At 42.5% G+C, this 24,197-nt stretch overlaps 1 protein-coding gene across 4 annotated transcripts in view; it reads left to right on the forward strand.

Moving 5' to 3' along the window:
- The window catches only part of FANCC (FA complementation group C), a 308,404-nt gene that overhangs the window by 231,786 nt on the left and 52,421 nt on the right, over positions 1-24,197 (forward strand). For all 4 annotated transcript variants that reach the window (XM_077474813.1, XM_077474811.1, XM_077474812.1 and 1 more), the window contains 2 exons: positions 13,783-13,882; positions 18,874-18,949. In XM_077474813.1, the coding sequence (XP_077330939.1) occupies positions 13,783-13,882; positions 18,874-18,949 (176 nt within the window). The remainder of the gene's footprint in view (positions 1-13,782; positions 13,883-18,873; positions 18,950-24,197) is intronic.

The raw sequence follows: 24,197 nt of genomic DNA on the forward strand, positions 1-24,197 counted from the left end.
CCCAAAGTCCCCCTCTAAATCGCGCGACTTTGGGGTCGCAATAGTGTAAACAAAGCCTTAGTATGGGACTTCAGAAACAAAACACTTTGTGTGTGTTTGTGTGTGTGTGTGTGTGTGTATATATGTGTATATATATATATATATATATATATATACATACACACACGCACACGCACAGTTGTACTCATAAATTTACATACCCAGAATAGCAGGATTTATGATTTCTTGGCCATTTTTCAGAGAATATGCATTTTATGCAAAAATGAAATAGCATTTTTGACTCATGGTTAGTGTTTGGCTGAAGCCATTTATTATCAATCAACTGTGTTTACTCTTTTTAAATCATAATGGCAGCATAAACTACCCAAATGACCCTGATCAAAAGTTTACATACCCTGGGGATTTTGGCCTGATAACATACACACAAGTTGACACAAAGGGGTTTGAATGGCTATGTCAGGAATCAGCGGCTAAAGAGACAAGACACAAAGCTACACAAGAAAAACTGAGACCAAACAATGTATTTATCATCTAAATTATGTTTATTTACAGTGAAACACACAAATACACACCAGCAAACAGTAAACACAAACTCCAAAAGGTAACAGGGATGCAAGGAAGGGAAACACCACTGGGTACAAGAGCAAGGCAGAGGGGTGCAGGGTGGACCAGGATACAGGCGGCACAAGGAACTGGTAGCAAAGGGGCAATCATCAGGATAGTGGCACACTGGGGGAAGGGAGGAGCAGCCTTAAATAACCATCTGGCAGCTGGAGACAGGTGTGGCTGATCAGAACCTGCTGGCTTCTGGGAGACACCTTGTGGTGGACACTGGAACTGCAGCCAGTGAACTTAGTCCTGACAGAACCCCCCCCCCCTTAAAGAGCAGCCTCTGTGTCCGAAGGCTTGGTGAGAACCGCGCTGCTGGGGTCCAAAAACTGGCTGGGTTTTCTGCTGGTCAGATCCTCAGAGGCAGGCAGGTTGTTGGGCACAGGACATTCAGAGGCAGGCTGGGAAGCAGGCACCAGATCAGCAGACTGAGCAGCAGGCAGCAGCTCAGGAATCGGCATAGTCCAGCTTGACAGCAGCCCAGGAATCAGCATACTGCGGCTGGGCAACAGCCTCGGAATCAACATAGTCCAGCTGGGCGGCAGGCTTGGCAGCAGATGGTAGGTTCCCCATGGCAGGCAGCAGCATGGTTGAGGAATGGACACCATCGGCAAGTGGCAGCATGGAGGAGGAATGGACACCATCAACAAGCTGCAGCATGGAGGAGGAATGGACACCATCGGCAAGTGGCAGCATGGAGTAGAAATGGACACCACTGGCAAGCAGAAGCATGGAGGAGGAATGGACACCATCAGCAAGTGGCAACAGCCTGGAGGAGGCTTGGACCCCATCAGCAGGTGGCATCAGCATGGAGGAAGCCTGAACCCCATCAGCAGGCAGCATCAGCATGGAGGAGGCATGAACCCCATCAGCAGGCGGCATCAGCATGGAGGAGGCATGGGCCCCATCAGCAGGTGCCATCAGCATAGAGGAGGCATGGGCCCCATCAACAGGCAGCATAGAGGAGGCATGGACCCCATCAGCAGAGGGCATCAGCAAGGAGGATGCAGACGGCATCAGCAAGGATGAGGCAAGGACCCCATAAGGAGGAGTCATGGACTGGATCAGCAGGCAGCATCAGCATGAAGGAGGCATGGACCCCATCAGCAGGGCGGCAACATGGAGGAGGCATGGACACCCTCAGCAGGTGGCAGCATGGAAGAGGCAGGGACACCATCAGCAGGCGGTAACATGGAGGAGGCATAGACACCATCAGCAGTCGGCAACATGGAGGAGGCATGGACTCCATCAGCAAGCGGCAACATGGAGGAGGACTGGGTCACATCGGCAGCAGTCATCAATATGGAGGAGGACTTGATCACATCGGCAGCAGTCATCAGCATGGAAGAGGACTGGATCGCATCGGCAGCATGGACACCATCAGCAGGCAGCAACATGGAGGAGGAATGGACACCCTCGGTGGGCGGTAACATGGAGGAGGCATGGGCAGCATCAGCAGGCGGCAACATGGAGGACGCCTGTTTTACATTGGCAGCAGTCATCAGCATGGAGGAGGACTTGATCACATCGGTAGCAGTCATCAGCATGGAGGAAGACTGGATCGCATCGGCAACAGTCATCAACATGGAAGAGGACTGGATCACATTGGCAGAATTGTCAAAGGATCTGCGGGAAAAGATAGTTGAACTGTAAAAAACAGGAAAGGGATATAAAAAGATATCCAATGAATTGAGAATGCCAATCAGCAGTGTTCAAACGCTAATCAAGAGGTGGAAAATGAAGGGTTCTGTTGAAACCAAACCACGGTCAGGTAGACCAACTAAAATTTCAGCCACAACTGCCAGGAAAATTGCCAGGATGCAAATAAAAACCAACCAAAATACTTCAGGTGAAATACAGGACTCTCTGAAAACATGTGATGTGGCTGTTTCAAGATGCAGAATAAGGAAGCACTTGAAGAAAGATGGGCTGCATGGTTGAGTCGCCAGAAGTAAGCCATTACTACGTATCCCGCTTACGATACGCCAAACAGCACAGAGACAAGCCTCAAATCTTCTGGCACAAAGTCATTTGGAGTGATGAGACCAAATTTGAGCTTTTTGGCCACAACCATAAACGCTACATTTGGAGAGCAGTCAACAAGGCCTATGATGAAAGCTACGGAGGTGGATTGCTGATGTTTTGTAGATGTGTGAGCTACAAATGCACAGGAATTTTGGCTAAAATTGTTGGCAAGATGAATGCAGTAGGTTTTCAAAAAATACTGGAGGAACATCTGCATTCATCAGCCAGGAAGCTGCACATGGAACGTACTTGGATATTCCAACATGACAGTGATCCAAAACAAACATGTAGGTCTAGGAAGGGGTTCAAAGCCATTTCTAAGGCTTTGGAACTCCAGTGAACCACAGGGAGAGCCATTATCAACAAATGGAGTTAACTTGAAACAATGGTGAACCTTCCCACAAGTGGCCGGCCTACAAAACATAAATCCAAGAGCATGACGATGACTCACCCAGGAGGTCATAAAAGAACCCAGAACAACATCTAAAGAACTGCAGGCCTCACTTGCCTCAAGGTAAGTTCAGTTTCAAAGATCCAACAATAAGAAAGAGACTATGCAAAATGGCATCCATGGGAGAGTTCTAAGGCCAAAGCCACTGCTGACCAAAAAGAAAAAAAGCATATCTCACATTTACCAGAAAATTTCATGATGTGAGTCATTTAAATGTGAAAAATATGCAAGAAAATCAGAAAGGGGGCAAATATTTTTTTTACACAACTGGGTATATATATATAGTATCTCTCAAAAGTGAGTACACCCCTCACACTTTTGTAAATATTTTTATTATATCTTTTCATGTGACAACACTGAAGAAATTACACTTTGCTACAATGTAAAGTGTAAGTTTACTGTCCCCTTAAAATAACTCAACACGCAGCCATTAATGTCTGGCAACACACGTGAGTACACCCCTAAGTGAAAATGTCCAAATGGGGCCATTTTCCTTCCCTGGTGTCATATGACTCATTTATGAATGGGGAGCGGGTGTGTTACATTTCGGTGTTTTATCACTCTCTCTCTCATGCTGGTCACTGGAAGTTCAACATGGCACCTCATGGCAAAGAACTCTCTGAGGATCTGAAAAAAATAATTTTTGCTCTACATAAAGATGGCCTAGGCCATAAGAAGACTGCCAAGACCTTGAAACTGAGATGCAGCATGTGGCAAAGACCATACAGTGGTTTACCAGGACAGGTTCCACTCAAAACAGGCCTCACCAAGGTCGACCAAAGAAGTGCATGTGCTCAGCGTCATATCCAGAGGTTGTCTTTGGGAATTAGACATATGAGCACTGCCAGCATTGCTGCAGAGGTTGAAGGGGTGGGGGATCAGCCTGTCAGTGCTCAGACCATACGTCACACACTGAATAAAATTGGTCTGCATGGCTATCGACCCAGAAGGAAGCCTCTTCTAAAGATGATGCACAAGAAAGCCCACAAACGGTTCCAGTAATCCATGTCTTCAACAAACTATGTCCTGTGGTCTGATAAGACCAAGATAAACTTATTTGGTTCAGATGGTGTCAAGCGTGTGTGGCGGCAACCAGGTGAGGAGTACAAAGACAAGTGTGTCTTGCATACTGTCAAGCATGGTGGTGGGAGTGTCATGGTCTGGGGCTGCATAAGTGCTGCTGGCACTGGGGAGCTACAGTTTATTGAGGGAACCATGAATGCCAACATGTACTGTGACATACTGAAGCAGAGCATGACCCCTCCCTTCGGAAACTGGGCTGCAGGGCAGTATTCCAACATGGTAACGGACCCCACACACACCTCCAAGACAACTGCTGCCTTGCTAAAGAAGCTAAGGGTAAAGGTGATGGACTGGCCAAGGATGTCTCCAGACTTAAACCCTATTGAGCATCTGTAGGGCATCCTCAAACAATAGGTGGAGGAGCGCAAGGTTTCTAACATCCACCAGCTCCGTGATGTCATCATGGAGGAGTGGAAGAGGACTCCAGTGACAACCTGTGAAGCTCTGGTGAACTTCATGCCCAAGAGGGTTAAGGCAGTACTGGAAAATAATGGTGGCCATAAAAAATATTGACACTTTAGGCCCAATTTGGACATTTTCACTTAGGGGTGTACTCACTTTTGTCGCCAGCGGTTTAGACATTAATGGCTGTGTGTTGAGTTATTTTGAGTTTTGAGGGCAGCAAACATACACTGTTATACAAGCTGCACACTCCCTACTTTAAATTGTAGCAAAGTGTCATTTCTTCAGTGTTGTCACTTAAAAAGTTATAATAAAATATTTACAAAAATGTGCCAGGTGTACTCACTTTTGTGAGATACTGTGTGTGTATGTGTATGTGTGTGTGTGTGTGTATATATATATATATATATATATATATATATATATACACACCTTGCTTTGTGCACTGATGCGCATTCATATTGGAACAGGAAGGGGCCATCCCCAAACTGTTCCCACAAAGTTGGGAGCATGAAATTGTCCAAAATGTCTTGGTATGCTGACACCATAAGAGGTCCCTTTACTGGAACTAAGAAGCCAAGCCCAACCCCTGAAAAACAACCCCACACTATAATCCCCCCTCCAGTGCACAAAGCAAGGTCCATAAAGACATGGGTGAGCGAGTTTGGGGTAAAGGAACTTGACAGGCCTGCACAGAGTCCTGACCTTTTTTGTCCACATCAGTGTCTGACCTCACAAAGGCACTTCTGGAAGAATGATCAAACATTCCCATAGACACACTCCTAAACCTTGTGGACAGCCTTCCCAGAGGAGTTGAAGCTGTTATAGCTGGAATGGGTGGGCCAACTCAATATTGAACCCTACAGACTAAGACTGGGATGCCATTAAAGCGGAGTTACAACACCATTTTTGATTTTTTTTTTTCTAATGCCCAACTCAGGATCATATAGTTTAGATTATAGTTCATTTTGCCGCTAGATTGAAGATTTTATATAAAGAAATACCTTATATTTTGCTGTCTTGGCCTTTCCCATATTGCTTGTGGGTATGTGAAGCCCACAAGCATTATATTCTGGGATACGGTGCAGCTGAGTGACCAACCAGCATGCACCGCCTGTTCTCACACATGCACAGTAGGAAAGGCTTGCCACGTCGGAAGTGCCCCCCATTGTGATGGCAACGAAGATATCTCACAGTGCTGAGTGGCACTGACTCCTGTGAATTATGGCACCAAGCTCCCAGGAGACAGTGCGCCACAGGAAATGACAGGATTAGCCGCGGGTGGGAGAAGGAGGAAGTAAAACTGAACAGCTTACAATCATGGTAAGTTGACTGAAAAAAATAAAGTAACAATCAATGAAGAAAATATTGCCATTTATATAATAATTAAGGTTATGTTAAAAAAATTGGGTGGAACTCCACTTTAAAGATTATGCCTTTGTAAAGGCAGGAATCCCAATACTTATAAATATATATATATATATTAGTGTGGGGGAAAAAATAGGCTTATCCGTTCATTCCATTAAGTTAATACCATAATTAAGCTGTTTTTTGGAAGAACAGTTACATGCAAGATGTTCATTCTACATCAACATGGCCTCTCACAAGAAGAAATTTCACAGGGTGTCTCCAGATGTGCTTTTCAAGGCATTTTATTGCTTAATCGTAGAAATCTGAGTGCAGCAAGCAAAAGACATCAAGCTTACATCCCATCAAAACAAGGTGTCCAGCACCGCTATCAGCTCAGAACTGTCAAAGTAGAAACAAAGCCAACCCACCTAAGCACAAGAAAAAACACAAGATTGCATAAAAATTAGAGCAGGTATTCTGGCCCGTGGAGTTCAGTTTTTTACTATTTCGGTCTAACAGAAGGCAGTTTGCAAAAGAATGGAGAACTATCAATAAAAGAATCCCTGCAGGCAACAGTAAAGCATTGTGAAGATTCCCTGCATATTTGGGGCTGCATTTCTGTAAACTGAGTTGGTGGGTTTATGGCATACTCATTCATAATGCAGTACCATGAGGGAGTCATCTGACTTCTTCCAACTTGTGTAGCATGACAATCACTCCAAACAAATTACCTAAATCATTAACAACTATCTGCAATGGAAATAAGAACCAGCTATTGTACCAGTTGGTATGCCACCACAGAGCCTTTGTCTCCACATCATTGGTGTATTCTGGAATTACTTACAGAGACAAAAAGAAGGTAGTCAAAATCTGTTTCCCGGAAAAGTGGTTCTCTAGGATGTTTGGAGCCGCCTACCGCACAAGTATCTTCATGCAAGTGTACCTAGAGGATTATGGTTGTGCAAAGGGTGGCCACGCCAAATCTTGATGCTGTATATGGCTTATTTCTGGTTGCTGCACTTTCTGCAATTTCTGGGAAGTTGCTTTATTAAAGTGATTGTAAAGTCTTGTCTTTTTTTCTATTAAAATAACAAGAGTCCCGGATGGCCAAGACTTGTGGATATCGCTGGATAGAGATGGGCTCAGGTAAGTTTTAGGGGGGGCTGGGTGGCTGCTGCACACTGAAAGCTTTTTATCTTAATGCATAGAATGCATTGAGATAAAAAACCTTCCGACTTTACAATCACTTTAAAAAAAAGTTTTTGAGTGTACATAAAGATACAGAGAGCTTCTGTAAATGTAAAAATAAATTAATTCAAGTGTAGGGATGGTGAGAGCTGCCAGGTTGCTATCCCAGTTTGCAGATGTTGTATAGCTTTATACATATTTGATTATGGTTTATGGTAAACATTTATTTTAAAGTGCCCCTTAAAAATTACATAATTTAGTGCTATCAGGCAAGCATTGGTCGTGAAGGAAGACCAGAACACATTATACAGGAAGTAGTCTTGCTTGGATATATGTATAAGCTAAGCAGAGGTCATATATCTTCATTGTTTATGCTATTTGGACTTGACCTTCCTTTCATAAATTCTTGAAAATAATACAGGTCATTTACTGCAGATTATAGTAAGACAAATCTATCAATGTTTTTTTCTGGTAAATGATTTTATAAAGATAGTTGATTTCCTGAAGGCCAAAAATGCCTTAGTTGGTTCTTTCTCCGTTGTAGTTACATGTTTTCCAATCCAGCAGTACTTATCATAAATATTCCTTGCACTGTTGTTTTAAAAGCTGATGCCAGGACTATAACATTGCTGCAAAAAGGAGTTGCTAATTGCAAATTAAATATCAATCTATCAGCAACCAAAAGTGTTTTTGATAAAATAAAACATGTAGTATTAATTTTTTTAATACACAAGCTATTTACTGGGCTTTTTAATATATATAATACTCTACTGTGCAAAAAATTTAGGCAGTTGTGAAAAAATGCTGTAAATTGAGAATGCTTTCAGAGATGAAAGTGTAAATAGTTTATTTTCATAAATTAACAAAATGGAAAGTAAATAAAGAGAAGAAAAATCTAAATCAAGTAATATTTGGTGTGACCAAACTTTTGCCTTCAAAATAGCATCAATTCTTCTAGGTACACGTGAAAACAGTTTTTGAAGGATCTCAGCAGGTAGGTTGTTCCAAACATCCTAGAGAGCTAACCACTGATCTTTTGTGAATGTAGGCTGCCTCAAATCTTTCTGTCCCTTCATGTAATCCCAAACAGGCTCTATGATGTTGAGGGCAGGGCTGCTGTTAGAAATCACGGGGCCTCATACAGCCTTCCTGACAGTGCCCCCCACCCTCACCCGGGCTGAAAGTGACTGAGGACATAGAGTTAATCTGCCAGCACTGCAGGGGAAAGTGGCGCAAGGGGAGCCTGGACAACAGATGGAAGGTGCACGTGTGCTAGAACCAATCACCTTGAAGTGCAGCCAGAGGGGGGGAGAGGAGGAGAAGCTGACCGCGCTGCAGTGGGAGACAGAAGAGGATCGGTGTCTGCAATAAGACAGTACAGCTGGTGTTCTGGCATATAGCGTCCGTCCATCGGATAGTGTCCGCCCCATACTGAGATATAGAAGGAGATTTGGAAAATCTCTGAAGATGAACGGCACCTGCGCCGGGAGTGGAGGTGCTAGCCCCACCATCCAAGTGGACATAGGGCTGCAAATATTAGAAAGCCCCTCGTGGGCTTGCTTCGCTCGCCACGCTTCGGGCACGGCCTCACTGTGCTTGGCTCTTTTTATTCCAACTCTATGTCCACTTGGATGGTGGGGCTAGAACCTGGACTCATGGCGCAGGCGCCATTCATCTTCAGCTATTTTCAGAATCTGTGTGTCCTGTGTACTGCGCATGCGCAGTACACAGCGGACACTATCCAATGGGGGACACAATGTGATAGGACACCTCCTTCTCAGCATGTGCCTGGGCCCCCCTTTTTGACCCCAGTACAGGAGAGCTGGCTGTTCTGCCCTATCAGTGGCCCTGTCTGTGGTTGCCAAACCATCACTTCCAGGACTCATTGTTCTTTACGTTGAAGATAGTTCTTAAAGGCATTGGCTGTATGTTTAGGGTCATTGTCCTGCAGAATAAATTTGGAGTCAATCACACACCTCGCTGATGATATGGCATGATGGATAAGTATCTGCCTATATATGTGTGTGTGTTTAGTAAATTTAAGGTCTTTCTACCATTTCCATTATGATTTCAACCATTATTTCAGCAAAGGAATGGCCATTTAAAATTATGTGAGCACATTTAAAATTATGTGAGCATTGCTTTTAGGTCTATGTTTATTATTTAAAGCGCCATAATCCATGCATGAATCATTGTGAATTGACTTTTATGGTTTATGCACCTAAAATTTTAAATTGAATGATGTGTGTGTATTAATGTCAGCTAAACTGTGCAGTAATGGCTTTAGTGAGTAGATAAATTATTTTATTTTTTGTTTATAAGAAAAAAAAAAAGATACTACTTGCATAATCCTTTTGTGAAGTAGGCACTTTGACACAAAAGAAAACACTTATGGATTCTGTTTTTTAAATGAATGGTAGTACTCTATTTTGTCCCCCTCCATCCCCATTAAAGTGGTTGTAAACCCTAAACATTTTTTTACTGTAATGCATTTTGTACATTAAGGTAAAAAATGTTTCTGGATATGTATTGCCCCTCCCCCTCCCCTCCCCCTATACTTACCTCAGCCAGTTCTTGGTCCTGCACTATGCCCATCTGTTGCTGCTCTCTCCTCTTCTTCCTGCACTCAAGGCTTTGCTAAGAGCAGCAGGAGTCAGGGGCAGACCCATATGGGTCACAGGAGTCGCCATTGCAACCTGGTCCCATGCTGTAGGGGGTCCCATACGGCCCCCTGTATTCCTGAATAGGAAGAGTGGCTGAGACCAAGCTCCCTATTCCTCTGACGAACTTTAAATCAGCACTGCGGGAGCTCACCACACTTTAGACCTAAGAAAGTGAAGGAACAGTGTGTGCTGTGTTCTCTGCCTACAGTGCAGTACCCAGCAGGTAGAGTTAAAGTGGATGTAAACCCGGTTCATGAAATTTGAGCTGGGCACATGTATCTGCACTGTTTTGTTATCTCTCTTTAAAGCACTATGTCCTGTACCTGTCTCCTGCTCTGTTCTTCTGTTATCAGCCTGATAACTCCTGACAAATTCTCCATCACTTATGATAAAATCAGCCTGAGTTTTTAGTTGGGGAGGATGCTATAAATAGATTAGCGTGTGTATGTATGCACATTACTTTTAATCCTGACCCCCTATATGTGTACAATCAGAACAGATTTTTTTTACAGCTTGTTCATAGTACCAGCGAGAAAATGCCATTCCTCTGAAAAGTGATCCATGCATACCATCCATACCATTAAGAAATGACACCCCTGTGTGTCTGCTAAAGAGTAGCACATTTGTGTGTCAGGAAAATGCGTCATTTTACAAGCATTCCGTGGCACGCAGTAATATGAGCCAAGCCTTATGCTGGCCATACACTGTACGAAAAATCAGCCAAACCCATTTTTGAAAAATGAACATTCAGCCGTGAGCGTAAACAATAGTGCCATCATGTAATGACTGATAAATTGTTCAGTGGACAAAAATGAATGCATTTTTAACATATACCTAGTGCAGACAGTTCTGACAGGAAACAATTTCAATATATTGTTCGTTCGGCAGAAAATTTCCAAACTTGTAATCAATTTTGTGCCCATTAAAGAGGAAGTAAACTCTCCCACTCTGATGCTTCTTTTCATTTAGTCCATTATAATAAGTAATTATCAAACTATAGCCACTGTAATCCAGCCCAAATTGCATATTACTTACTGTTTAAGAAACTTTAAAAAAATTTAGGCAGCGCCATCTTAAGTATTGTTTTCTGAGTGTACTTACACTTACAGTGGAGTGTATTTCCGCACTTGCATTGAGCACTTCCTGTACTGTAAACAAAGCCTTCTTCTCAATTCAACATTTCTATGGCAACCCTGCTTCCCTGTTCATAGCTGACTTGTTTTATTTCATAGTATTTACTTGTGCTGATTATTAGCTGTTTGCCTGTATGAGTCCTATCAGCTTCAGCTGATAAGTCTGCAGTACTGCTGTCCCATGCCCTGCTTTACACTGTATGTGAGGTCACATGGTGTGTAGAAGGAAGCTCTGAGTGATTCTGCAGCCTTCTGTGAGTTCAGTGTTGTGTGCCGTAGGAAGTCCTGATAACAGATAGATACGACATAGAGAGTGTGCCATAAATTGGGGGAGATCTGGGCATTCTCAGTGACGTCATTCTAAAGAACAAAAAGGATTACAACAATACTAAGTAAGTAAGGAGATATCTACAAGCAGTGTTCATTAGGAATTTTTATGCCTATTTACATGGGATGAAGTTGTGGGGGAGGGTTTATACCACTTTAACTGGCTAAAAAACGAATGACCTGTCCTAATGACCAAATTGCGGACGATTTTTCGTATAGTGTATGGCCACCATTAGACTGGAGTTCCTTCAGACTGAAAATACTTTCAAGGGTGCTCTGACTGGAAAATGGTTGAGAAATACTGGCACAGAAAAACCAATCTTTCCATTTTTCTCCTGCAGCCGCTGAATGCCGGAGGGAGGGGAAGCAGGCGGGAAAATGGAAAGATTAGTTCCTTTATATGCAGCTGCCCCCACAGCTTCTCCTATGCATCTTCTTTCTGATGCTTCCCTGTGTGCTTTCCAGCCCCCCGTGCTTTTTTCTGCCTCCCCTCCCCACAAATCTGCAGGGTTCTCCCCTCTCCTGCCGGCTGCTGTGGGGGATCTGTCTGACATTTTCTAAATGGGGAGTTCGTGATCCGTACCAATCACTGACTCTGTCTATTCATAACTGAAACATCCTGAACTGTGTTTACAATGCTTCAGATTGTGATTGATCAGGAAGCTCTGTACAGAGCTATTATTGTCCATTCATTCTGTGCAGCTCAGGCTGCAGAGAAAGAGATGGAGGGATGTGTCCTCCATCTCCTTTCTCTGTCTAAGGCTGAGTTCACACTTGCTGCAGCCACAACTCGCAGCAGGGGTCCGGTGCATCCCTGTTCTCCCTTTCAGGGCCGAATTCAGGCAAAAAATCAGACCTGAAACTGAGCTTGGCTGCCCCAGAGATGTGTGAACCGACTCCATTGCGAGTCGGGCACACTCTCCTGTCATGAAAATTGGATGCGGGGGAAAGTCACACCCAATCAGCATAAGCCCTTGTACACACGGTTGGAGAATCCGTCGGAATGCATCTTATCGGACCGTGTCATCAGATAATCCGACTGTGTGTGGTATGCATCGGACTGATTCCGTCCGAATCTCCGTCGGACCCAATTTTCCAACATGTTGGAAATATTTTCCGACCAACTGGTTTGATCGGACATACTCCGATCATGTGTAGAGAATTTTGATCGGACCAAGTGCCACGCATGCTCAGATCAAATTCCTACATCAAAGCTATTGGCTACTAGCCTGAACGTAGTCCCATCGTAACGAAATTACGTCATCACGTTCTGAATGATCGGATTTTTCGACAACTTAGTCCGACCGTGTGTATGCAACAGTTTCGGACAAGATCCGATGGGCAAAATCCGACAGACAAAATCTGACGTATTTGGTTGGCAGAATGTCCGACCGTGTGTACAGGGGCTAAGTGTGATCCCAGCCTCAAAGATTGAACATCTGAGGTCTGTTTAGACTCCTGATTTCTCACCAAAGCCCCCAACGGGGCTCCTAAAATTTTTTTTTTTATATTTTTAAAAAACTATATTGTAATCCAAATGAATTAAACAAATGGTAGACAAATAAAATACAAGTAAAAATCTACTGACACCAGTAGCAGAACTACCACACAAATGTCACAATTGCGACCAGGCAGTGGCATTCCACCACCAGGCTCAGAGGGAAGGGCCTGGCCTGGGGGGGTCAGGGGGCTCTTCATGGTTTCTTGTATGGGGGCCCCAAAGGTTCTAGTTATTGGTTTGTGCTGCTGTCAATCAAATTATGTAAGGAGGTAGTGGGGAGCAGGGCCAGGGGAGCTGTCTGTGTCTACAGAGGCAGACAGCACAGTTCAAGATCAAGCCTGCAGGTATACCACCACAGAAGGCATCTTCCTATGGTGGTACACCAAGAAGAGGAGGAGCAGAGGACCCCAGAAGAGGAGGGTCAGGGCTGCTTTGTGCAATACAATTGTAAATATATTATGTTTGTTGTTTTTTTTTTAAAATGACACTTTAATTTATGTCAGTTTTACATATTAATAGAAAGTAACAATTCATAATGCATTAGTCCTATCTCACTGATGACTATTGGTGGTGGACAAGCAAGGGGAATAGAGTAATCTTCCCTGCTGAGCAACTCCATTCTGACAAAGTCGACCATTAGATTGACTTGTGTCGAGCAGAAACTGCCATAGATTAATTTAAATTTGGCCGGACCCTACTGAACCTGCTGAATTTCGATCCATCTATGGCGAGCTGTAGAATTAAACTTTGAAAAGTATGTTTTCATAACAGTGCAGTGCTGTCGGTTGTTGTCTGTTAACAAATACTGTAGTGACATTACTGACTTCCAGTTTTTAGCATTCCCTGTTAGTACTCGTGTTAATTTGCTAGCAGTCATTTCAAGCTTTGACATGTACCTGCTTTATCATATCAAGTCACAAAGTGCATGTACTGTATATTTGCTTTTGAATGCTGCATTTTGCTTACTTAAAGAAATGCATTGTGTATGTCTTTTCTGATATTACCCTTAGTGTATAATTGACAACTAAAACTTTGTTGTGTAATACATAGGAATGCACTACTTGAAAGTGATGGAAATTTTAAAGTGAGTACTATTATAAGGGTATTCACACACTCTTTTATGAAAGAATATGACCAGGATAATCTACAGGTAATGTTCTGATTTAAGTTTTTCTTCTTTCATCCAACTGTTTGTTCATCATAGTTTTGTTGCTTTTCCTCTCCTGCATTGTCTTCTATACCCTCCTACTTCAGTACACAGGCTCTGAAGTTTGCATACCCAGAAAGTTATGTCAGTGGGCCAACCCCATCTACAGCATGCAGCAAACAGATTGCAGAAACACTGACAGAGCACTCCCATAATAAAAAAACATGCGCAGCCAGAGCTCACACAGATATAGCATGCACAGAAATTTCAAACACAGAACACACGCAGAAGAGAATGCACAGACAAAGCATGCACAATTGTACAACACAGTTAACCACTTGCCAACCACAATACATCTATATACTTTTAGGTTTTGGCTGAAACTATCAGCCAAATTATGTCTGAAGCTTATGGCTGAAGCTATCAGCCATGACCCCAGTATTTTTTTTTTGCAGCCGTCGGTTGGCTTTCTCATGAAAGCATTCTGAGAGGCTCATTAGCTACTGGACCGCTTTCAGAAGTGGCGGGTGGGGACGTTCCCCATTGCTCACTGGTGTTTCTCGGGCTTACCGATTTCACTGCCATACCGAAGAAACGATCCAACTGTGTGGCTGGCTGGACACAGATTTGGGCAGAGACCAAGTTCTTCTCTGATCTCCTCTATGGCCTTGGAAGACCAGAGAGACTTCATGATGGCACTTCCAGTCTAGGGCAGAAGTAAACAATTTTTTTTTTGATCTTTTGCTTTTAAAGGTAAAGGAGAGATTTGGGGTCCTGTCATCCTCTATATTGCAAGTGATGCTTACATTTCTTGTAATAGGAATAAAAGTAATTGGGGAAAAAAAGAGGGACAGTTTAAAATTAAATTAAATAAGAAAAAAAAGTGCGAGCACATACATAAGTTGAGCATGCATATGTATGAGATATCACCACAAAATGTTAGATCAATAATTCTATCACTAGACCTCCTCTGTAACTCTAAACAGGTAACCTGTAAAAAAAAAAAAAAATGTAAAGCGTTGTCTATGGAGAAATTTTTAAGTACTGTCGTTTGTAGCCATTCCTTGAGCGTGCACAATTTTTAAGCATGACATGTTAGGTATCTATTTACTCAGTGTAACATCGTCTTTCATATTTTAGAAAAAAATTAAGTATATGTTGTGTTTTGTTTTAATTCAATAAAGTTTTTTTACCATAAAACTTGCATTTGAAGAACCACTACACAAATACAGTGTGACATAAAAAATTGTAACAATTGCCATTCTATTCCGTAGTGTCTCTGCTAAATATATATATATATAATGTTTGGGGGTCATAGGTAATATTCTAGCCAGAAAAGGAGGCACAGGCACAGAGCACTAAAAAACAAATTGCAATCCCACTTATTGATGTTGTGGCAAGCATATCCAGAATTGAGTGGTGGTGTTCTGACAAAACAGCCAGATTTGGACGAGTTTGCTGTTTTGACACAACACCGGCAGCGTATACACAACAGTACACGATATAAGGAGTGGATATTGTTAGTCCACCCACTAGTTACCAACAACATGGCCGCCTCCAAGGCAGCTACAACTTTTTCCTCCTTAGCTGCTGTTCTGTCTTCGTGTACCATAGTGTATACGCTGCCGGTGTTATGTCAAAACAGGCGACTCATCGAAATCCCCATTTACTGATGCTGGAGAGTAACTGGAAGTGAGGTGGTTGGAGATTTTGACGACTTGGCTATTTTTACAGAACAATGGCACTGAAATTGCTACTTTTGTTTCTAATGTTGCACTGAAGTTATTATTGCATGTAATGGGAGATTTCCTGGTTATTCTCTATAAATGGCAACTGGGTTCTAGTGAAATATGGTGGTTTGGTTGAAGTACTAGTGTGATGTGCTTAGCAGCTTACAGAAGAGGAGGATAAGAAAGATTTGTAAAAGTGGAAGATGTCTGTGCAACCACAAATATTTAGGCTCTGTTTCCACTAGTGCGACTCCTAATGCGACATAGGACACAATTTTTGATTTCAGAGGCACCTGTTCCTATCTATGTGACTTAAAGCTGCATGTACTTTGAAAAGGTTCCTGCACTACTTTGATGCGACTTTAGATGCAACTTCGATCCAGAGACTACAAAGTTGGATCAAAGCTGCACTCAGTCGCATCCCAAAGTCCCACTATAAATTGCGTGACTTTGGGGTCACAATAGTGGAAACAAAGCCTTAGTATGGGACTTCAGAAACAAAACACTTTGTGTGTGTGTGCATATATATATATATATATATATATATATATATATATATATATATTATATTACAACATTTATTATTATTTATTATTATTATATATTATAACATTTTAAAATTTATTAAAATATGGACGGTGCTAGTAGGGCAGAGGTTGGTGTAAGTTAATAGAGCAGTGGACAATGTTTTTTATTGTTTTTTACAATTGTATTATTTTTTATGGATTTTTTTATTTTTTATTGATTTTACAATTTTATTGGGAGTTGGGGGGATTTGAGGAAAGGGAAAATCGGTGCTATATGGGGTGATTAGGGTGTGCCCAGGCAAACATGGCACACCCCGTGCATACACCTTTGCCTCATGGGCTTTTATCACTGTAGTTTAATATTTGTTAAAGCTTTGTTATAAAGCTTTCTGCCAGCTCAACTGCTAAGCCTTACAACTATCTATATTTTTTTATTAATTTATCTAGTTTACTAGATCGTTTCTTAAGAGTACAGTAGCACTTAAAAAACTGTACTGCAAGCGGTAGCAATTTGCTGATATCTGAAACATAAAATAACAAAAACTGGACCTGTACTGTATATTTATTTATTCCTTCGGTATAAGGTCACCCTTAATTCAAATTCTGCTAGCTTTTACTTCACAGGAGTTTTTAACATATAAGTTAAAATATGCTTTGTGTCAAGTCAAATTCTTTGCCCGGAGCGACATGTTTCTAGTGCTGAGGCTGCAGATGTCTGATAGTATAATATTTGTTTCTAAGTGTGTTTGCGTGGCAGATGTGTACAGATCCTCATGCAATAGCTTTCTGTTCCAGAAGAAATAAATGATGTAATTTAAAAAAATTACCTATCTACTAATTGTATAATAAAGTATTGCTAAAAGAGCGCAATAAAGCAGACATGCGGTATGTCTTAGGTCTGATCGTGTATATAGATGATTAGCGAATATATGTAATTGAAGGGAACTGGTGTATTCTTAGTATCACACAGCCCACCAGCACCCAAGAGAGTAGAAGACCACCTGGTTGTGCTTAGGCCAGAGCATTAAAAACTGTATATTAGCGTGGTCTGAAGTTTGTGTGATGGTATATATTTATGCTGAGCAGAAAAAGTAGATCCAGCTAGAGCTTGCCTAATTAAAATCTCAATTGTTCCTTAAAGTGATTGTAAACTCTTAGCCCTTGTACACACGGTCAGACATTCCGTCAACAAAATCCGACGGATTTTTTTCCGATGGATTTTTTCCGAAACTGGTGTTGCATACACACGGTCGGACAAAGTTGTCGGAAAATCCGATCAGTTGGAACGTGATGACGTTTGTACGTTACGACGGGACTACGTTTAGGCTAGTAGCCAATAGCTTTGGTCTCGTAATTTGATCTGAGCATGCGTGGCACTTTGTCTGATCGGAATTCTCTACAAACGATCGGACAAAGTCCTATCAGATCATGTTGTCGGAGATTTTTATATCCAGCTCTCAAACTTTGTTGGTCGGACATTCCGATGGAAAAAGTCTGATGGAGCCCACACACAGTCGGATTATCTGACAACACGGTCCGATCAGACATTTTCCGTCAGAATGTCCGACCGTGTGTACAAGGGCTTACACATATGCCCAGGGAAGTGACTAGCCTCAGGAGATACTCAAAGATGAAACAAATCCTCCTACATGAGTTGTACCTGTTTATCTGCACCCGTTTCTTCTCTAAATCCATTTATAGTCCAGAATTTATACAGCTTGTATGAGCTTTCAGAAAGCAGGGAATGAGGAGCTGAAGTTACACTATGCCGAGCTCAGTGAGGAGAGCTCTGAGAGCTGTTTGGCGGGAAGAGGCACACCCCACTCACACAGCACACAGAAACAGAGCTGAGGCTGTCCATCGCATGCTGTGTGCTGGCGCTCCCTCCCTGTCAACCTTTTACCTCTGGATGTCAGGAAAACTTGTCAAAAGTGACTCATACAGATAGCAGAGAGAAATTACACTTTGTGATCTGGATTGGGACAAGTACACACTATAGAGATTAATTAATGGTCTTAGTTTATAAAATATCTTTAATTCAAGTTTACAGAGATTATGGTATATGTGTAATCTTGAAAAAGAATTTAGGAACTAGGCTGCAAAGAGGAAAAATCATAAAAAATCTATTTTGAGAGATAAAGCTGAATCCCAGGAAAGCTTCTAATTACACAGTTTAAATACATATATGCAAACTCTGAAGGATTTTTAGTTTAGTTAAACCAATGCTTGTGGCACATCTGCCAGATAGCACAGCCAGAATGTGGTCCTTCACTGCTGTCAGCACAGCTTGGTTCTAGCTTGATGACTGTAAAAAGAAGGGACAGCAGCACAATGATCTATCATTACTCTGCTCTGTCCTGTTATTGACATAATCACTGCCTGCTCAGGAACACTGCAGCATCGCATGATTGGCTCCCAGTCCTGGCCCTCCATCTCTCTGAGTCATGTTGGATTACAGGAAGCCAGTGCAAAGAAAAATGTACAAATTTGCTCTAAATGCCTTTTAAAATCCATTCCGTTCTTGTTTTAATGATGCATAAATACGTTTATGGTGTTTCATGATTAATTAGTGTTTTTTAATATTTACCTAGAGTTCCGTGTAATGAGAAGGAGTAAAATTGTATGTGTGTTGGTGATGCTTGGGAATCTCTGAAACAGCAAGTAAACTTGTATGTGAAGATCTCCTGTCCTAGTAATTTACCAATTATAAGTGTAATAATAAATCTTTCTATTCTAGCCAAAGCTTCCACTAAGAGCTTATTTTCCCAGTGAAAGCCCTGCGCTGGTGTTGGCATTATTGAGAAAGTATGAAGGTATGTTTTTTAAATAGGCTGCTTCAAATGGCATGAAACAGTTCTCAGAAGTTTATTATGAAATATTGTTACATTCTTTTCATTTAATCTTAGTTTTAGGAATCTTCTGTACACTTAACCTGTTTATTGGCTCCATTGTCCAAAAGGGAGCTGATTTTTGCTTCTCCCTGCAGTAACCATTTCTCATCTCATCTATCATGTGTTGCATTGTCATGTTAACAAGCTTTGCATGCAATGCTCTGATTCTCAAGGATATCAGATGCTTGTGCATCAGTATACAGCTGAATGTGCTCACATCTCATTTCAACATGTTATAGGATCTGAGGTCAGGCAAGAAAATAAATCTCTCTCGCCCTCAGCATTCCCCTTGCAATATTCCAGTTGACAGTATCTCACTTCTCCGGGAATTTCCAAACTGTATCATACATCTTACGTTTTCTCTGCACAGAAAAACTTCTTTAATGCACATATTTTATATCACATCAAGAGTTCTGAAACAACAATTCCAGCTACATTTTAAGTCCATAAATATGACTGGACTAGAATAAGGAAGTTCATAACCAGTAGCCAATAGCTGCCCTAGCGTCGGTTTTAGTCCGTCAGACTAGCACACACACGAGCGGATTTCTGGGTCCGGCAGAGTTCTGTCGGAAAAATTTGAAACATGTTCCATTTCTAAAGTCTGTCAGACTTTTGCAAATCAAAAGTCCGCTGCAGCCCACACACGATCGAATAGTCTGCCGGAATTGTTCCGTCGGACCTTTGATGTTGAAAAGTCCGCTCGTGTGTACGCGGCATAAGTTTTCTTTGCCTTACCTGCAGCTTTTTTCACTGTTACTGGGACTAACTCCAGTGGGTCTGAATACAATTTTCTAGGTCCCTGGTAGTTAATTTGTTCTATATTTTTTTGGGCAATTCTTTTCTGATGTTCTGTTTGTGTAACCATATACACGAAAACTTTTGCAAGTATAGTATGTATGTATATAATCCAATACAAAACATTCCCAATGCTTTTGCAACATTTTCCATGATTTAGTCACATGCATTTGAAAGGAAATAACATACTTTAGATTGCAAACTAAAATCCAAAGTATATCTAAGGTCCAGGCTTTTAATTAGATAGAGTAGTGAGGGTTTATAACACCTTTCAGGTTTTTAAGGCTGTATGTGTCCCATATTGGTAAATTCACTCTTTCTTCTTGTCAAGGTGCCCAATATCACTTTGGCTGAAAGCCAAGGCACATCCAAAATCTTGAGTTGTCGCCAGAACAGAAATAGAGTGGACATTTTTCAATGGGAACAGTTGTCCCGATGACAACGTAGAGGAAATTTCCCTCAATTTGGAGCCATTTCATCTCAACCCCTGTTGCATCTACAGGAAGTGAGACAAAATTGTTTAATAGAACACAAATGGCAAAAAAAAAACCTAGCAGTAGTTAACTATTCTATATTTTATTCAAATTAAAACAAAAAATTTAGCTTTAGTTATACTTGAATTTCTGTGCAACGCAAGCTAGTTTTAGATACGTGTTCATCGAGGGTTCTTTGTCTTTGTAGATACAGTAATTGCACGCAAATAGATCCATGTACAGTGGGTAAAATAATAGAAGGTGCTATTGACATGAATTGTTCACCAAATGTCGGTAACAATCCATACATACAAATAAACCAAAACAAATAAGTTCAGAAATTAGGTTATGTGTAATAAAATAGAATGACCCTGAGAAAAAGTATTGAACACATGATGAAAGAGAGGTGCAAAAAGGCATTTAGCCCTTGTTCACACCGAGTTCTGCTGGACTCGCACAATTTCAAACCGGCATTTGAGTCCGACTTCGGGGGCGATTTGCAAACATCTCTGTGGGTTCATGCACAGATGTCTATTGAAACTGCCCTGAAAGTCACTAAAAGTAGTGTAGAAACTACTTTTTGGAATCAGTTGTCCTTGCAAGATTTCTAACAGAGGAGTGACAAGAATTATCAGAAGAGTTGTCCAAGAACCACTTGTGGAGAGCTTACTGAAAGACCTGGAATTGACAGGTACAATTGTTTCAAAGAAAACAATAAGTAATTTCGGCTCCTTTGCCTAAGGTGGGGGACACCAGTTGTGGATCTCTTGGCCTCTCGTCTCAGTTGGAAGGTACAGAGGTTTGTGGCCAGGTCAAAAGATCCCTGGGCGAACACGGCAGACGGGTTGGTGGCTCCATGGGGTCGTTATAGGCTGATTTATGCCTTCCCCCCGCTCAAACTTCTACCACATCTGCTACGAAGAATGGGGGCCGAGGGGATTCCATCGATTCTGATTGCCCCAGATTGGCCTTGATTGGATGTTCCTTGGCGGCTGCCGATGCAAGAGGAACTACTGTCACAAGGTCCGATACTTCATCCTGCTTTACCGTCACTGGCTTTAACGGCATGGCTGTTGAAAGGCATGTGCTAAGGGGCCGAGGTCTGTCAGATTCCGTAATCTCCACTATGCTGAGGGCACCAAACTCATCTTCTCGAAAGATTTATCATTGTACATGGAAGGCCTTGATCTCCTTGTGTGAGGAGATGGGGTGGCGTTCCGTGTACTTATTCAGTTTCCAGGATCCTGCTGTTTTTTGCAGAGAGGAGTGGATCAGAAACTTGCATTAAGGGCAGGTATCAGCTTTGGCTGTCTTCTTTCAACAAACTTTGGCGACTCATTCATTGGTGAGTACGTTTGTTCAGAGGGTTCGAAATGCGACCCCTCCGGTTCGACCACCGCTGCCTCCTTGGGATTTGAATCTGGTGCTCTTGGTGCTTCAGAAACTGCAGTTTAAAAAGATCAGGGAGATTCCCTTATTGACACTCTCTCAGAAAGTATCCATTCTAGTGGCTATTACATTTGCCAGGGGGGTTTCTGAGTTGGCGGCCTTGTCATGCAAGTCTCCCTACTTGATACTCCACAAGGATAAGGCGGTGCTGTGTCCGCAGCCTTAATTTCTTCCAAAGGTTGTTTCGGCCTTTCATCTAAATGAGGACATTGTGCTTCCGTCCTTATGTCCTCGGCCGTCACATCCCAAAGAGGTTGCCTTGCATTCTTTGGACGTGGTCCTGGCTCTGTGGGTGTATCTGTCTGCTATAGCTCCTTTCCGGAGGTCAGGCTCGCTGTTTGTATCAGTGGCTGGTCCAAAGAAGGTCCTGGCAGTCTCCTCGGCCACCATTTCTCAGTGGATCAGACTTATTGTGGTTTAGGCTTATGCCATAAGGGGGCGGGCACCCCCCTTTCCGGTCACAGCACATTCTACCAGGGCATTTGGTGCCTCCTGGGCTTTCCAACATCAAGCGTCCGTTTCCCAGGTGTGTAAGGCCGGCAACCTGGGTGTCCATTCAAACTTTCACCAAATTTTACAAGGTTGATGTATGCGCATCTTCGGATGCTTCTTTGGGCCGCAAGGTTTTGCAGGCGGCTGTTAAAGGTTGCAACTCCTCTGTTGAGGAGTTCTGGTTGTTATGGGTGGAGTTTATTTTCTTGCTGTTCCCACCCCTCTTTTTTTGACACTGCTTGGGGACATCCCTAAGGTCAAGATTAAAGGTGCTGTGTCCGTCAATGAACGAAAGAAAAAATAGGATTTTTGTATTCGCCGTAAAATCCTTTTCTCTGAAGTTCATTGACGGACACAGCACCCACCCCTCCTATTTATGTTTGTACTGATTTTTAACGAACTAAGCTGCTGGAAGCAGAGTGAGGGGTTATAGCCAGTAGGACCGCCCCCTGAGCGGTACTGTGCAGTTTTGCTGTTTTTACATGTTCTGCCTAGTCCTCTCCTGAAGGTGGCGATATAACCCTAAGGTCAAAATTAAAGGTGCTGTGTCCATCAATGAACTTCAGAGAAAAGGATTTTACGGTCATTACAAAAATCCTATTTTTTCGCCACACCAATCTCTTTAACCATTTCTGTGTCCATTAGTACCTCAACCCTCACCTCCCTGCAAGTGATGGATTGAATTCCCACTACTGCTATTCTGGCCCTTTCTTTACATGAGGTCCAGCGGGTGAGGTGAGACAGCACACGTGCTAAGTACCAACCACTGCTCAGCTGCACCTCAGACCGCACCTGCAGGAATGCACCTCATCACACCAGCATACGAAGAGACTTCTACTATGTCTATCATTTCTGATTCCTCTAGCAGTTCCCCTGAGCGCTTTCCACACACAACTGCCACAGGAAGCCAGTGAAAGTTCCACCTGAGCAGTATCAGAGCTGTTCTGGAGCACTTTTCGGCTCCAAATCTGTGGCACTGCCTGTGGTTGCAATGGCAAAAACCTTCATCATAAACATTTTCAGAAATACATTCCTCATTATCTTTCCTGACTCTCATAGGCTGTCCCAGCTCATTACCAGCTTGAACCTGTGGGATATTTATTATATCACGTTTTGCTTTATAAGACACTCCCTCACCCACCGGGGTGGGTACACAGTCATCCTGGGAAACCTCAAGCTCAGACACAATGAGCTACTGGGAGGTATCCAGGGACAACACTGTTGCACCTGTCATGGTTGCTAGGGGCAATGGCACATATCTCTCCGTGGTCACCCCTGACATATATACTTCAGCACTCTACTGAATCAGTTCTGTCATTTGCACAGAACCATTTTCCCTTTTAAACACCAACATAGAGGGCAATGCATCAGAAAAGGTTGCACCAATTCAGCCCAGCGGATTATGGGCCACCCTTGGGAGGAAGCAATCATCGCAAATTCAGCCAAAAAGTCTTCAACATTTTCAGAAGGCAACATAGCCATATGAAGTCAGCTGTATGGATTTCTGCTTTGTTGCCTCTGGCAACCACGCCCATCTGCTCACTCTTTGCAAGTGATGGCTTTCTTTCCTTTTCCCTTTGCTCCAGTACGACCAAGTGCATCTTGCACCAGTCTGGGGCTTGTTCTGTCGGTAACCACCCCTCCAGTCACAGGGTTCTGTCTCTCATCTCAGCAAACATTGCTTCCTTTTTGCGTTTTGACCGCCTCATCTCTGCAGTCCGGCCCACAACGCTTTTTAACACATTTCTTTTTAACACAGGAAAATTTGGCGTACTCTCTTTAAGACTTGCAAGCAACACACTTTCACATGCAGACTTCACTGGTTCACTTTAGCTGATCTTCACCACATTGCTGCAAAACATAGTTTCTTGCTACTCATTGTATTTGGAACTCTTCCGTCATGCCTGCATTCGAACACCACTTGTGGTATTGGGAGTTATTTTGCTTCAGTGTAGAGC

Source organism: Lithobates pipiens, unplaced genomic scaffold (genome assembly GCF_037356315.1).
Source record: "Lithobates pipiens isolate NorthernLeopardFrog02 unplaced genomic scaffold, aLitPip1_a1.2 Scaffold_13, whole genome shotgun sequence".
Classification (NCBI taxonomy): Eukaryota; Metazoa; Chordata; class Amphibia; order Anura; family Ranidae; genus Lithobates; species Lithobates pipiens.